This window comes from Chanodichthys erythropterus, chromosome 2, assembly GCF_024489055.1.
Source record: "Chanodichthys erythropterus isolate Z2021 chromosome 2, ASM2448905v1, whole genome shotgun sequence".
Taxonomy (NCBI): domain Eukaryota; kingdom Metazoa; phylum Chordata; class Actinopteri; order Cypriniformes; family Xenocyprididae; genus Chanodichthys; species Chanodichthys erythropterus.
Window position 1 is genome coordinate 23583514 of NC_090222.1, and position 17146 is coordinate 23600659.

General features: G+C 39.0%; 1 protein-coding gene across 10 annotated transcripts in view; it reads left to right on the forward strand.

The window, feature by feature from the left end:
• ptprub (protein tyrosine phosphatase receptor type Ub) overlaps window positions 1–17146 on the forward strand; it is a 261558-nt gene that overhangs the window by 186676 nt on the left and 57736 nt on the right. For 3 of the 10 annotated variants that reach the window (XM_067405445.1, XM_067405447.1, XM_067405448.1), the window contains exons 13-17: window positions 3928–3964; window positions 12244–12382; window positions 13063–13119; window positions 15997–16026; window positions 16247–16407. In XM_067405445.1, coding sequence (XP_067261546.1) covers window positions 3928–3964; window positions 12244–12382; window positions 13063–13119; window positions 15997–16026; window positions 16247–16407 — 424 coding nt within the window. The remainder of the gene's footprint in view (window positions 1–3927; window positions 3965–12243; window positions 12383–13062; window positions 13120–15996; window positions 16027–16246; window positions 16408–17146) is intronic. The other 7 variants (XM_067405452.1, XM_067405454.1, XM_067405453.1 and 4 more) reach the window with 5 other exon arrangements.

The following is a 17146-nucleotide window of genomic DNA, read 5'->3' on the forward strand; positions in this document are numbered from 1 at the left end:
ATTGTCAGGCGCATTTCGTCAGTAAAGCAGATGAATCGCCTTCGATAATGAATAGCTTGTCAGTGAACTACGGCTCTGTCTATTAAATGCCGCTCCATTTGAAAGCAGGTGATGGCGATTTAGCGGTAATCAGGGAACCGGCTTTACTGACGAAATGTGCGTGACAATCGCATGCGATATATCGCCCAGCCCTACTTTTAAACTAAAAAAAAAAAAAAAAGAATTCATTTTGACACACCAATTACAGGTATGTGTATAATTTATCATTTTAAATTAATAATATAACAATGCATATTATGTAGAATGAATGGCATGAACTAATTTTTTGACTAAAATATGGTCTTATTTCACCCCAAAATAGAAAAAAAAATGTATTAAGTAATGTAATGATTTTATAATACATATACATTTTATTATTACTACATTATATTATTTATTCACCTTACATATTGTGAATGCTGTGTATATGTACACAAGTAAAGTGATTTTAGGTCTTTTTGCAAATATACTGTATGTTTAATATTCTTTTCATGACAATTGATCATTCATTATACCTTACAATTTAAACTATAGGGTAAATTCAGGGTGATTGGGACTCATTTTGCCATTGAGATTGATTGGAAAAAGCGTCCCAATCAACCTGAATTCACCATATATATATATATATTTTGTTACAACCACCGGTTCCTGCACTACACTTCCCAGCATCCCCTCTGCCCTGCACCTGCACGTCATCTCCATCACACGCACCTGAAGACGATCATCATCAGCACTCATTAGGACTAGTATATTACCACTCACCCTGCACTCTTGTCTTTGTCGGTAATTGTTGTATGCTAGTGTGTGTTTATCTCCTGTGTTCCCTGTATGCTACTTTGGATTATCTAGTAAAGTTGGACTTTGATCATATTCTCCTAGTCGTGCATGTTTCTACACACCAGTACCGTAACAGAATTACCGACCGCCCTAAATGGATGGATGGGCTAAATTCATCGCCTTGGCTCAGGAGAGCCCTGACTTTTTTGTTTTTTCTTCACGTTTTTTCCTTTTTGCCGTCAACAGTCAGCTGGAGGATGAGGAATTGAGGAAGTTATACCGGATCGGGGCGAGCTACAATGGACCTTGTGTGCTGCCTGATACCACCGGCTTGAACTGGAGGGAAGCCATGCTTAAATGCGTGGAGTTCAAGCGGCCCCGATCCGGAACCCCTCCGTACCCAGTTCCCAACCAGAGACCCACCGCCGATGGAAACGACGACCCCACCGTGACGTCAGAGCCCACGCCAGGAGGAGCGACCGAGCCTGACATCACTCCGGAGCCTGAGGTATTTCCAACTGAGAAGTTCGAGTCAGGGGTCCCTGTCAGCGTCGAGGGAGTAGGTGTTGAGGACGTCGAGCTGGAGAAAAGCCCTGCCCACCCGCCCGTCACTGAGAGTGAGTCCACCGACTACAATACTACTTCACCGCTGTTTGAAAACTCTCTACTGGACTTATCGATTCCTACCAGCCTCTCTCTGCCACATCCTCTACTGGAATCTCCATCTCTGCCGCCTTCCCTGACCCCAACCAAGTCCGCTGTTCTTCCCGAGCTGTCTCCCATCAGTCCCGCTACACCACCATCACCTCCTCTCAGTGACGTGGTGACACCGCGGGACCACTGTGAGCCATCTCCTCCGAGGCATGAAGTTCCCGTGGCTCCGCCTCCAACATATGTTCCCGTCTCTCTTCCTCAACCCATCGACCTGACTCCTTCGCCTACGCTCCTCCCTCCCTCGTCGTCTGCTGGGACCTTCGAGCCATCGGCTTCGCGGAGCTGCCTCGGACCGTCAACTGCACCTGGGTCGGACGTCACACCGCCTATGCAACGGACTTACGGGCCGTCCGTTACTCTCCGGCCCTCCACCCCTACTGCTCCAGCTAGCTCCGCCCTCCCTCAGGCTCTGTCTCCGCCCTCGGACGCTCCAGCTACACCTCAGCCCTCAGGATCCCTGCATCCTCCTCGGATGGTCGTCGCTGTGGCTCCGTCGCGGTCGCCTGGGTCGTCGTCATCGAGCCGCTCCATCTGTCGTCCATCTGCGCCGTGGGTTCCTCCTCCATCGCCGCGGCCGCCTTCGTTCATCCCCAAGGTGGTGCTGATGCCTTCACCACCATGGCTCCTCCCTTCATCAGCGCCGCCGCCGCTGTACAGCATCCTGGTTGGGGACTGGGCCTCCATCAGACTCATCCTCCAGCCTCACCGTCCACCTCCTGAACCCCCTCCGGCCTGCCCCCTTGGATGTTCCTCTACGGCGCGAGGACGCGCCTTGCCGGAGGGGGGCGGTACTGTTACAACCACCGGTTCCTGCACTACACTTCCCAGCATCCCCTCTTCCCTGCACCTGCACGTCATCTCCATCACACGCACCTGAAGACGATCATCATCAGCACTCATTAGGACTTGTATATTACCACTCACCCTGCACTCTTGTCTTTGTCGGTAATTGTTGTATGCTAGTGTGTGTTTATCTCCTGTGTTCCCTGTATGCTACTTTGGATTATCTAGTAAAGTTGGACTTTGATCGTATTCTCCTAGTCGTGCGTGTTTCTACACACCAGTACCGTAACATATATATATATATATATATATATATATATATATATATCTTTTTTTCATATTGCAGATTTTGTTTCCTCCTTTTTTCCCCTCTCTTTTTCTCGCATACCTCTTCTACTTCACGAACCAAGTAGGAGCTTTCTAATAAGTTCCTTTCCCATGCCTCCCTGGGCCTGTTATATTTATAGTGCTCATAATTCATTTACTTAGCTTGAGTTTGCTGACAGATCCCCTTTTGCAGTGCCTGCCATGACCGTTCCCACAAATTTGATTAAATAGAGCAGGGAAGCTTAAAGCTTTGTGTCTGCGTCTGTCTGATCAAAGCCCACTGGCTGTCTCTCGCCTGTCATTTGGGGTCAGTCTTTTCTCACACGCATGGTGAGCTATGAGTTCTTATGGTGCGACATCTAGGACCGGCTCTGTGCTTGGAGAAAACAGGCAGTGTTTGCTTTATCCCTGTGATATGCTCTCATGGGAGAGTGTGTATTGGGAACCGTGGCATACTTGCATCCCAATGATGGCTGCTGGAGCAGATAAAGATGGGTTCCTCGTAAAGCCTGGATTGGCCTACATGACATTTTTAAGCGTGTGAATGTTTTAGGGGGGGCTAAAATATCCATGCGTGTCCCTCTTTCTTCTTTTGAAACATCAGTGCAAGTCCGTCTCAACCTTTTTTTCCTCTTCCTACCTCCCTCCCTTTCCGTTTTGTATGTTTTCGAGATGATATAGGGTTATGATGGGCTTTAGGAGCCAAGGCAGTTTGAAATAGGTTTTCAATTAAAAAAAGCAATTCAGCCGCAGTTTAAGCAGAGGCCTCTCACTCCTTTTCCGGATGGGAAGATTTGCATAATTGTTCCATAATGCCTGAATTAGCATCTGTAAATCTTAATTTGATAATGCATCTTCTTGTCGAGGTGGCAGGCTGGAATTGGATTATGGGCTTGGATCTCATTAGCGCTATTTGACAAAGGTCGTTTTCATAACACCAGTATGTCATCAACTGCGATTTCGAACAAATTAATTCCTTTTTATAATTCTCTCCTGGCTGGAAGTCATCCCCCCTGCCACGTTTGTCCTCTGCTGCCATTTTCTGTACATTAAAAGCTTATATCTTATCACCATACACTAAATAAATACATACACAAGTAGGTCGAGTGAGGCATAGTGCTGTTTTTGAATGTATTTAACTCTTTTACCGGCATTCATGCTGTTGTTGAATCAGCAAAAGTCAGTGTGAGCCCATTTGACATCACATCAGGTATCGTGCAGTCTCATTTGTGCCGTTTGACTGTTTCCCACAGCGTGACACTGCATCTCTGTTCTCTTTTCTCACAGGAAACAAGGATAAACTGCATCCGCATCGCCCGTAAAGGTGAGTTATTCAATGCTGATGCTACAGAACATTTTTTATTTTTTTTGTAGAAGTACTGTGCGTTTTGTGCTGGTTTTTTTTTTTTCTTCTTTTTTTGTGACTGTGTGAGATGAATTGACCTTCTGTATGCAAGGTTGAAATCAATGTACTGAAAATTTACATGAATTTAGAAAATGGACAGGCTATAAATATTTTTTACCAGCCATGAAACTATGTTTTGTATTATTATTATAAAATGTTTTTGTAATTTATTATATTCATTTTTGATTCTAAGGGTCAGAAAAAAGGTAGAAAATGGCCATGAAATCAATTACAACTGTTTTTGTCACATTAGTGGGAAAAAAAATGATAATACTCCTTTAAAAAATTTTTAATCTCAAGAGTTTGTAAACAAGTTAAAGGGTTAGTTCACCCAAAAATGAAAATTCTGTCATAAATAACTCACCCTCATGTTGTTCTACACCCGTAAGACCTTCGTTCATCTTCGGAGCACAAATTAAGATTTTTTTGATAAAATCCGATGGCTCAGTGAGGCCTGCATTGACAGCAAGTTAATTTACACTTTCAAATGCTCAGAAAGGTACTAAAAACATATTTAAAAGACTTCATGTGACTACAGTGGTTCAACCTTAATGTTATAAAGCGACGAGAATACTTTTTTGGGCCAAAACAAAATAACGACTCTATTCAACATCTAGTGATGGGCGATTTCAAAACACTGCTTCATGAAGCTTCGAAGTTTTACAAATCTTTTGTTTTGAATCAGTGGTTCAGAGCGTGAAAGTCACGTGATTTCAGTAAACAAGGCTTCATTTTGAAATTTCAATGGTTCACGTAACTTTGGCAGTTTGATACATGTTCTGAACCACTGATTCAAAACAAAAGATTCATAAAGCTTCGAAGCTTCATGAAGCAGTGTTTTGAAATCGCCCATCATTATATATTTTTGAATATAAAGTCATTATTTTGTTTTTTTTGGTGCACAAAAAGTATTCTTGTCATTTCATAACATTAAGGTTGAACAACTGTAGTCACATGAACTGTTTTAAATATGTCTTTAGTAGCTTTCCGGGTATTTGAAAGTGTAAATTAACTTGCTGTCAATGGAGGCCTTACTGAGCCATTGGATTTTATCAAAAATATCTTAATTTGTGTTCCGAAGATGAAAGAAGGTTTTATGGGTATGGAACAACTTGAGGGTGAGTAATTAATGACAGAATTTTCATTTTTGGGTGTACTAACCCTTTAAAGTATAATAGAATGGCCAAAAATAGTAAAACATAAAAATTGTAGTGGATTGAATATATGCTGTTATTCTGACTGCACAAGTAGAGTTTTCTCAGCTTATATTTGCTATTCACTTATTCACAATGTTACATGCCTGAGGGTCACAGCTTTTCTAAGATGTCATCAGCATTCTACTTCCAGATCCCACTGGAACTAACAGTTTGCTTCAGGCGGATGGTGCACCAGTGTCGTTTTTAGCATCAGAGACATCAAAAAGAGTGGAGATAGAACACTTGAATGGGAGAAATTGTTACGCTAAATATGGCAACTGTAGTCCCACTTTAGAGTTAAACTTAAGTCAGTTGCTTTATTGACAGAGCCACTGCAGCAGCTGTAGGAAGTCCTAAAGTAACAGCAGCTAATCACCTGATAGTTTACTTGAGAAGTCAGACTCCCACAGGAGCCTTCTGAAAAGAGCCCAACCATGAATTATCTTAGAAGAAACATTAGCAGGACTAGCCTGAAAAATAACATTTTTAATTTAATGATTTGAAATAAGTTTATGAAGTCATTGTTGTCCGATTATAAATGATTTGAAATATGTTATTAGAACTTTAACTTCACAAGCAGATTTGAGCCAAATTCTCACAGCAGCAAAATACAGTTGTCAGTCTTGTATTTAAGTCCTTAAAGGGATAGTTCACACAAAAATGAAAATTTGATGTTTATCTGCTTACCCCCAGTGCATCCAAGATGTAGGTGACTTTTTTTCTTCAGTCGAATGCAAATTATGATTTTTAACTGCAACCGCTGCCGTCTGTCAGTCAAATAATGTGAGTGGATGGGAACTTCAACTATAACAGTAAATAAAACTTGCTTAGACAAATCAAAATTAAAACCTGCTGCTCGTGACGACACATTAATGTCCTAAGACACGAAACGATCGGTTTGTGCGAGAAACCGAACATAATTTATATAATGTTTACCTCTAATACACCACTATGTCCAACTTCGTTCAGCTTCCTGTTAGTGAGGTCAAAAAACGCGTTCTGAAGACGGAAGTGATGTCTCGCCCATATACTTCAATGAGCGCGAGAGATCACTTCCGTTGTCAGAGCGCGATCAGACCTCACTAGCCGGAAGCTGAACGAAGTTGGACATAGTGGTGTATTAGAGGTAAAAAATTATATAAATACTGTTCGGTTTCTCGCACAAACCGATCGTTTCGTGTCTTAGGACATCAATGTGCCGTCACGTGCCGCAGGGTTTAATTTGGATTTGTCTATGGAAGTTTTTTCGACTCTTATTGTTCAAGTTCCCAATCACTGCTATTATTTGACTGACAGACGGCAGTGGTTGCAGTTAAAAATCATAATTTGCGTTCGACTGAAGAAAAAAAGTAATCTACATCTTGGATGCCCTGGGGGTAAGCAGATAAACATCAAATTTTCATTTTTGGGTGAACTATCCCTTTAATAGGGTTGCATTTACACACATTTCGGTTATTTATGGGAGTGACGACCGCATTCTATGCGCTAAGAAAAGTCCATATAAAAGGGCCCAATGTACTATGTTAATATGAAGGCATTTTCCATATTAAGTGTTTTACCCGTATTTTGAATTACACATTGCATTGTGTTGTATTTTAGGGTTAAAGGCATATCTGTAAACTTGATGGATAATGCCCTGTACAGAACATTATCCACAATGCAAGGTGTAAGTCAAAATACAGGTAAAACACTTGTGAAAAAACAATATGGATTTAGTGATCTAACTTGGCCTAAAGGGACTCTGCTAGGTTTTGGTACCAAAGTGGTTTCCCTCTTCCAGCTCAGTAATCCAGCTCTATGATCATTGCTCAAACTTCTCAGAGCTGTACCACTGAGAAATACTCCATAATGGTTCACTAGCTAATCTTACATTTGCACTTTTTCCCCAAGCGCTCAGATTTCCGACCTGAGTTGCGAGCGTCCGTGAATTCCCTAAAGGGCAAAGCATAGTGTACAGCTTTGGGATGTGTATTGTTTTACAGTGAAATTTTGTGTCTAGACACAAACAGATTTTTCTTTTATACACCCCCCGTCCCCTTTCTGTTCTGGAGTCAAGGGCACTAACGGAGAACAGGTCACTCTTTCATCATGTTTGTTTTGGTTGCTTGCGGTAGGGGAGTGGACTGTATCAAAGCAGATTTGTCTGGGGTGGGCAGTCTCGGCGAAGATACGCCGCAGCACGCAAGCAGAGAGAGATCAGTTTTCGGGTCCCTGTCCGGTCAGGAGAAAGAACCTTTACATCAAACACGACTGATGGAGTCACCTGTGCCTGTCAATACACGCTACCACCTGTCAGGCCCCTCAGAGGAAGATGAAAAGGTTCAGGAGGCATAAATTCCTGTCAAGACAACAAAAAAGAACTGCACTCCCCTCTATCGAACGGCATCAGGTCTCAGTACGGGCAGGACTGTATTGTAGTCTTAGGCGTTTGCTGCTACAGAGCACAGCCTCCCGGTTAAATCGACCTGGCTCTCTTTTTGAGACTGAGTAATGAGGGTGACGACTAGCCTTCCAAGCATGAAGCCAAGAGGAGGAAGTGGACGTTTTAGGCCAGTTTTGTCGTCCCATCTGCTCAGTGGGCACAGACAGACAAACATTTGGGATGTAGGCTAACACGCCAACATATTGATGAACATAATAGAGCTCTCTCGACTTCCTCAACAAATTAACGGAGTGCTAAGAAACTGAGGAACAAGAAACTGTTTCACTGCATTTAATTCATTTATTAGGGTCTCTAATAAAGGGTCTAGATGAGAAGGAATCCATAATTGAGGTTGCTGATTTTGATTGACCACATACATGTCCTATGAATCAACAGTCAAGGTCTACAAGAAGATTGACAGACACCCCGATGTGCTCAAAATGCAACCGAATTGTATAGTCTTACAAAACTTAGCTGCCAAGACTACCATTTCCTTGCACAGGTGACAGTTTAATTAACAGTCCCTTGGCAATCTTCACAGAACAATAGACTTTCATTGTAACTCCAAGTGCTAATTTCCACTTTTGGTGCGCTCAGCAGGTGCTCACATTAATCTTGAAACAAATTTCATGCCTGTTTTGGGCTTAATTGATATTCTGAAAGGAAGCTCAGCATGGCGATAAAAATCTGATCAGGTTTGCATCAAACTTTAATAGATGTTTTCCCATCTATATTTCATGCGATGAATACATTTAATACCTAATTAAGAACTCATGATTTAGCTGTTATTGTGAAGATTATGCATGAACCTGCATTTTAATCTTTTCTTCTGTTTGGAGTATTGTACTTGCATGTTACGGTAGAGTTATTATGTTGACATTGTTTCTCTTTTTTTTTTTTTTTTTCTGAGGTTTATGCTTGAAGTGAAAAAATGAAAATTTAATCTAATGTGATTTTGTTTCTTGGTATGCTAAGATATTTGTGCTCGACACAAGACAAAGATATAAATGGATAAAAAAAAAAACAAATATTGATGAAAAAGTAATATAAAAATATCTTTATTTAATTTTAATAGTAGTTCAAAAGCTATTTGCAAATCATTGATTTCTGCTTTTTTCACTTGATTATTTTTTATTAATTATATATTTAAGAGTTTTGTTTTTAGAGCATTTAATTGTAGACGTAAGACATCTAAATCAGAACTCTTCACTGTTGACATCTGAAGTATTATGTATATTTAATACTGTTATCAGTCTGATACAGACGCACACTGTATTGATGCCTTAGATGCAAATCTGTGGCTGTATCTGTGGAGATTTGCACCAAAGCACTATAGTCTATAAAAAGAAGATGGTTTCTTCTAAGATAATTCATGGTTGAGCTCTTTTCAGAAGGCTCCTGTGGGAGTCTGACTTCTCAATTCTAGAGTAATGTGGGGTCTCCATGGGGGGGTTGTGTAAGTATAGTCTCTGTTGTTTTCAGATATATAAAGTCTGTCACATAGAAAGTTGCTTTGGATTGAAAAGGTAGGAATGGTCTAAAATTACGCTACTTTTTAAATAAACCCTTCTCCCTCCAAACACTTAGAAATGTCTGTCATCTCATATCTTTACAAACCTGGATGACTGGTCAGTTTTTTTCCATGCCTTTACAAAGACTGAGGCTCTTAAACTTCAAAAACTCAGAAGTACCATGAAGTTATTATAGAAGTAGTCCATACGACTGTACGCCATGCACACCGTATTGCAAGTCTTCTAAAGTGATATAATAGCATTGTGTGAGGAACAGACTAAAATTGAATTTGTTATTCACTGAAAATGTTGAATGAATCTCTTATGATAGGGATCTTTCCAGTAAATGATTCATTGTAATTAAAACGACCAGCACAATCTTTAGAATTCCTCCTTTTGTTTTCCACTGAATAATGAAACTCATGCAGGTTTGCAACCACATGAGGGTTGGTATATAATGACATTTTTTTATGACTCAATCCAATGCCATTTTGTAACTTCAGTCAATGGAAAAAAAGGTAAAAAACAAAGCTCCTCAGTTTTCAGAAGCATTTCTTCACCACTCTGAGTAAGCCGTTGTCACAGAAAGATGGGGAAGTTTTGAAACTGCCTTCGGCAGTTGAGGGAGCAGAGAGCACCGTGGCAAATTCTTTTTCTTGCTGCCCCACATCCCTCCACATGGTTATGACTTATTTTTAGGCCCTGGCCTTGCATGGAGCCCTAAAGCAGACCTTTTTCCTCAGGCTTTAGCTCACTCTCTTTTTCATAGAGCCCTGTAGCTTTCAGGCCACTGAGATCTTAGGGAAGCGCTAACACTAGGCAGAGTATGAAGATCTCTAGTCCCTCTTCAACAAGACGTAAGACTCCCACTGTGATTTGACTAAGACATGGCCTCATTGGCAAGTAACCGGCTATTAGTTTAAATAGTTACAGTACTTAGTGGTTTCTTGGAGCCAGCAGTGTGGTTGGAAATTACACTCAGTTTCTTGTCATTCGCAGAGGAATGGGAGGTTTGATTATGTCACAGGTTGTTTGCCTGCGAGTTTATCTGCCTTTTTTTTTTCCCTTTCTTGCCATTAGTCGTAAATTGTTGCAACAGACATGCTTGCCTCTGCAAATTAAATGAATAGTGTAACAGCTGAAAGTCTGTTGAGGAAAGTGTCTGCTTGATGATATATTTCATGGACCACATGATTATAAATTATACTTTTGCATCTTAATGTGTCTCTCATAATTCCTTCTACAGTTTCCATATGACATGAAGCCATAATGTTATTTTTTTAATAGCATAGATGAGAGTAGATAGAGAAAATTATCATTCTTAGGAAAACATATTAAAGCAGTAGTATATAATTTCAGCATTATAGTTCTGTTAGCCAATGAAATTTTAATTCTGTTATGTATCATTTAAATGTATATCTTTTAGATTTTTTATTATGATTAGGATGTGGCACTCAATTAAATTTGATGTTTTTGTGAAAACAGCAGAACATACAGAATTCCACACATTCTCATCATCAGAAAAACCCACAAAAAACATATAAAACATTGCCGTACAAGCATGAGTGTGTGGAAACAGTATAAATAGCCCAGCTGCTGCGTGTCCAGGTCAGGGCAATTTGCCTCGGGCTCTGCTACATATGCACACTTTCTCTTTGCTCTCTCTCTTGGATCACACAGTCTCATTCTCTGGTGTGACAGAGAGGCATGCTTTCCCCAGGAGCCTCAGATTGTGAAATGACCCCTGCCCACATGCTGTCAATGGAGACAGGTGCCTGGGATAAATAGCTGACCGGGTGCAGTTGGCACTCGTGCCACAGAAGAGGCGTGCAATCTGCGCGGTACAGTAGAGAAACGTCTCTTGATGAGACATTGAAGGAGCCCCCTCAGAATTGCCAGAGATCTTTTATTTCTTTCACCATGGCTCATGACTGCATTTTGGGTTTTGACTCAAGCCTAGATTGTAGGGGCTGTTTACTCAGTTTGTCAATTTTGTCTTGCCTCGTTCACTCTTTCTGTCCGTGGATGGCCATAGGTCTCTTGTTTTCTGTTTTTCACTTTGATTATCTGTTTAAATCTGCTTAAACCTGCTGAAGAATCCAGCTTTTCTGTTTTGCATGGATTCTAGCTTGTCATTACCTGGTACAAGTTGGTTGGTAACACTTTATTTTACAGTGTCATTGTTACATATGTGATAGTTACTATAGTTATAATTATAAATTATGCATAATTACATGCAACTAAACCAAACCCTAATCCTAATCCTATAGTAAGTACATGTAGTTACCAGTACTTAAATGTATAATTACACTGTAACCAAGACACATTAAAATAAAGTGTAACCAGTTGGTTTAAGAGCTTGATCAGCTGTACTCATGTCAATGCCGCACCATCCATTTGATTGACACAACCAATTTTTTCTGTCTTCACACCATCACACCTGGTTAGAGTTAGTCTTGTTACAGTTAGTTGACCACATTTTAGCCCTATTAGCTCTTAAATCTTACTAAGAACGATAACTATAAAGATAACAACAACAACTAAACTAGTATCCACCCAACGCATGATAGCATTCTGTTTTTGTTTTTTTTTAGAAGGGTGCACTACCATTCTGTCGTCTGCCACTTTAAATGTTCGAGCTGTTTAAAGTTAGGTGGATTCTGATTGGCTGCCAATGTTTGTATCTTTCATCAGCTGGAAAAATTACTCTGAAAATGATTTCAATTACATTATTCCTCTTTGTCCTTATCGTTTAAGTTGTAGACTTCCCAATTATTATAGTATTATTAAAACTATTGTTATAGTTATTGTCCTTAGTGTAAATGGTTCTTTAGTGTTGAGATCATGCATGTTAGTTAGCTTGGTGACCAGTGTGACTGTCTTAATCTGGTATAAAATGTTATTTTCCTTCAGGCCTCATTTAAATCTCTTTTTCTCTTCTCGGGACTTTGAATCTGTGTGTTTTTGTTTTCTTTGCTGGTTAATATGTAAATTCATGTTGATTTGTATGTTTATAAATAATTGCTGGTGTCCTCAAAAGTTATATGCATGTGTGTTTTGGTTCTTTAGCCGCCTGTAAAGACCATCAGCGAGCTCTTGAGGTCACTCAGCGCTCAGAGGAGATGGGGCTCATCCTAGGAGTGTGTGCTGGTGGGCTGGTGGTCCTGATACTGCTACTGGGGGCAATTATCATAATCATTAAAAAAGGGTGAGTTCCACCGGGTAGGATGAAGTTGCAAGAGCCAAAGCATGCTTTGCTTTAAATCATGACTGTGATGCAAAATTAATTTGTATATTCAAGTCACAATTTCACATGCAGTTTCATTGTCATTGCTTTAGGTTTCATAAAACATATGAAATAATACAAAAGTATAATTATGGGGTCAGTTTTATATAAAACTGACCCAAAAACATCTTTTTTTTTTTTTTTTTTCAAAAGAAATTATTACTTTTATTCAGCAAAGATGCATTAAATTGATCAAAAGTGACAGTAAAGATGATTATAGTGTTACAAAATATTGGAAATACATGCTGTTCTTTTAAACGTTCTATTCATCGGAAAATCCTGAAAAGTCACAGTTAATTTTTGTAATCATTATAAACTGTAATAATATTTCACAATATTACTGTTTTTGCTGTATTTTTGATCAAATAAATGCAGCCTTGATAAGCATGAAGACTTTCCAAAAACCACTGTATGTGTTGCAATACAAAGAAACACTTCACATTTTCCTAGGTCTTTATGTCATAGACGCTGACAGTTATAAGCCTGTGGGCCATTTTCAAATATTTCTTGTGAAGGTGTTATTTAAATGAGACTTAATCTGTTCCTGAGAGACCAAGCTATTGTGCGTTCAGCTATGACTAACTTAAACCTACCCATTGCAGGGCACCCAGGTGTTCTTCCCTGCATTCCCAAGTGCATCGGTGGAGAGATTGCCAAGGGTTTTCATCTTCTGAGATTATCTGAGTGTGAAATATTTAATTAAAGAGAAACGCAATTCAATTACTCACTTAATTAGGCCCTGCCCGCTGCCGCCCTGAACCAGAAATGAACCAATAATTGGGATGGAAAAAGTGTGCTTTCAGAGATAATTAGCCCACGGCTCTCAAAAGGTCATCAGATCCAGTGGCAAATGAGAGACACGGGCCTCTCGTTCCTCAAACAGCACCAATCACTGAAGATGAATCTACGCAATGGTCATCTCATAGATTCATCTTCAGGAACAGATGAAGACCATTCACATTCTGTTTTTCATATGAATTTCTCACATGCATGAATAGTGATTGCCTAGACTAGAGGCTACTATTTTAGACTTTTGTATGTTATGTCAGTTTTAAATGGTTTATTGCTGTTTAGGCATGCGTGATAAGCTGATAATTATTTTCATGTTATGTCCCATTTATTTAAGAAAATATATTAAAATTACAGTATAATATAATATTTTGTCTAAAGAAATAGTTCTAAATCTCTAAAAAAAAGTTATACCAATATTAAAATTGATTAATAATAATAAAGTATTATTGTTGTTGTTTTTGTTATTATAATTATAAAAGTATTAAATATTATTAAATTAAATATATACTTTACTATTTTGTCTGAATCATAGTGTTCTAAAAAATCTCCTATCTCAACAACAACAAAAACAATATGATGCTGCAATATCATGCATTTCTAGCTGGTTTAAAGGGTTAGTTCACCCAAAAATTATTCAAAATTAGTCATTAATTACTCACCCTCATGTCGTTCCACACCCGTAAGACCTTCATTCATCTTCAAAACACAAATTAAGACATTTTTGATCAAATCCGATGGCTCAGTGAGGCCTCTGTTTCCAGCAAGACATTTCCTTTTTCAGTGCCCAGAAACCTACTAAAGACATATTTAAAACAGTTCATGTGAGTACAGTGGTTCAACCTTAATGCTATAAAGTGACAAGAAAACTTTTTGTGTGGCAAAAGTAAATAAATAAATAAATAAATATAGCGACTTTATTCAGCAATATCTAATATCTAACAATATCAAAACACTGCTTCATGAAGCTTTGAAGCTTTATGAATCTTTTGTTTCAAATTAGTGGTTCGGAGCGCGTATCAAACTGCCAAAGTCACATGAACTATTGAAATTTCGAAAAACTTATACATAACTAAGCCTTGTTTACTGAAATCACAGGATTTTGGCAGTTTGATATGCACTCCGAACCACTGATTCGAAACAAAAGGTTCGTAAAGCTTAGAAGCTTCATGAAGCTTTCAAAGCTTCATGTTTTGAAATCACCCATCACTAGATATTGTTCAATAAAGTCGTTATTTTGTTTTTTGGCGCACAAAAAGTATTCTCATCACTTTATAACATTAAGGTTGAACCACTGTAGTCACAAGAACTGTTTTAAATACGTTTTTAGTAGCTTTCTGGGCATTGAAAAAGGAAATGATCTTGCTGGCAATGCAGGCCTCACTGAGCCGTCAGATTTATTCAAAAATATCTTAATTTGTGTTTGGAACAACATGAGGGTGAGTAATAAATGACTCAATTTTCAGTTTTGGGTGTACTAACCCTTTAAGTGGTTGACCTCTTGGACCCTCTTCATCATCATGTTCATTCTACTGGTCAAACATTTGGAATAGATTTTTTTTTTTTAAAGAAGTCTCTTATTTAAACAAAAATACAGTAAACATGGTAATATTTTGAAATATTATTACAATTTAAAATAACTATTTTCTATTTTAATATATTTTAAAATTAGAAAAGCTGAATTATAAAATATATTCAAATAGAAAACCAGTTCTTTTCTGTAAATATTTCACATGATTGTTGTTTACTGTATTTTTGATCCAGTAAATGCAGTCTTGGTTAGCATAAGAGATTTCTTTCGAAAACATTAAAAAGTTTATTAATTTATTAAGAAATTAAGAAAAAAATATTATCAATTATTCCTAACTTGTGACCAGCAGTTGTAAGTCTACTAGACCACCTTGGTTAAGCTGGAGGGGATCCATCTTTTAACCAGCTACCAGAAACAATCCAGCTTGAGCACCTGAGTTCACACAGTCAAGATTTTCATTAAATAGCACCTAGTTCAATCTGGTATTTCTATCTCAAATATTATGGCTAATTTGTTTGCATTTGAGCATTTTATTTATCTTTAACATGAAAAATTATCAGAACATACCTCCTGAGCCTCTCTTTTTCTCTTTCTGACTACTGGGGTGAAAAGAAAAAACGTTTATACAAGCTAAACGTTTGAGTGCAGCAAACCCTCAGCGCAGCCATTTAGCCAGAGATAAAGTGTCACAGTAACGCGCCTACTTCAGTTAGCGATGGGAGTCCTTCCCGCTGAAATGGAAAGAGAGATATTGGGCCTTTGTGTAAGACAGAACGTTTTAAGCCATTTAATCCAAATGCACCACAAAATGGAGTAGAAGAATGTTTGAAATACGAAAGCAGATGGAAGTGTTCTCCAAGCGATTCATTGGACAATTTAGCGGATATTGGGTTAGATTATGCCGCCAAACCTCAGTGAAGTCACCACTGCGGAGAGCGAATATAAAAGTCCCTCTCAGCATGCCACTTTGTTAAAGTCGTTAAAAGCAACAAGACGACATATTTGATTAGGCCGCCATTTCCCGCTCTGGCTGAGGTTTTGTGCATATCTGCATGCGTCCCATTACTCGCGTGGCAAATGCAAGCTGCTGACGGCTTGCCATTTTTCACTCAAATCAGAGCTCTGCCAGTGCTTGCATCTCATGTCCCTCCTTCTTCTTGTTCTCTTTTTTCCCCTTTCTTCTCTTCCTATATTTTTTTTTCTTCTCTCTCTCCAGAAGGGATTACTACTCATACTCTTATTATCCGTAAGTGGCTTCTTTTCCATTGCACATCATCATTTCTCATGGCTTTTTTGTGCGCTTTTTAGAGAGGGGGTGGCAGCGGAGTGATGATCTTCTCTTTCTCTCACTCACCAACTCCCCTAACTCGCCTCATCTCTCTCTCATTTCCTTCACGTTCCATTTCTCACCCCCCAACCCCCCCACCCCCACTTCTCTCTTCGCCCTCTTCTCTCTGTCTCCTCAGTAGGAAGCCGGTGAACATGAATAAGACCCCCATTACGTACAGGCAGGAGAAGAGTAATATGATGGGCTCCATGGAGCGCAGTTTCACTGATCAGAGCACTCTGCAGGAGGACGAGAGGATGGCCTTGTCCTTTATGGACACCCATACGTGCAGCACTCGCAGTAAGACGTGACCCAACACAAACGCACACACCTCATCATGAACTTAAAGAGTTTGTTCACCCAAAAATTACAATTTCATCATCAATTATGCACTCTCATGTCATTCCAAACCCATTACACTCTTTGAAAACACAAATGAAGATATTTTTAATGAAATCTGAGAGATTTTTGTCACTCCATTGAAAGTCTATATAGGATGACACCCAAATGACACTAGGAACTATAAAATGATGATTAAAGTCTTCTGAATCCATATGCTTTGTGTGAGAAACAGTCAGATATTTAGTCATTATTGACTGAAAGTCTTGAGTATTGATGTCAAGTACAGAAAATAATTGTTCTTTTGAGTCAAATCTTTTTAATGAATTGGTTGATTCAGTTCACAAAACTGGTCTGAATGATCCTGTTTTCTGATTCAACTCAATGATTCATTCATTGGTTAACAGCTTCTCAGTGAATAACAACTTAAGGTTCCTCACACAAAGCATCATATAGACTACTTTTTTGATATTTGTATATACTATTTTTCCCATTCATTTTGAAATTTAAAAAGCTCTAAAATAAACTTAGCTTTCAAATTTCACTGAAAAGAAAAAAGCGACTTTTCTCAGTTGAGTTCAATAAGAAGAAGACATCGGTTCCAATCCCTTTTAACTGTTTTTTCTTCTTCGAAACACAAATAAAGATATTTTTGATGAAATCTGAGAGATTTCTGTCCCTCCATTGAAAGTCTGTTCAC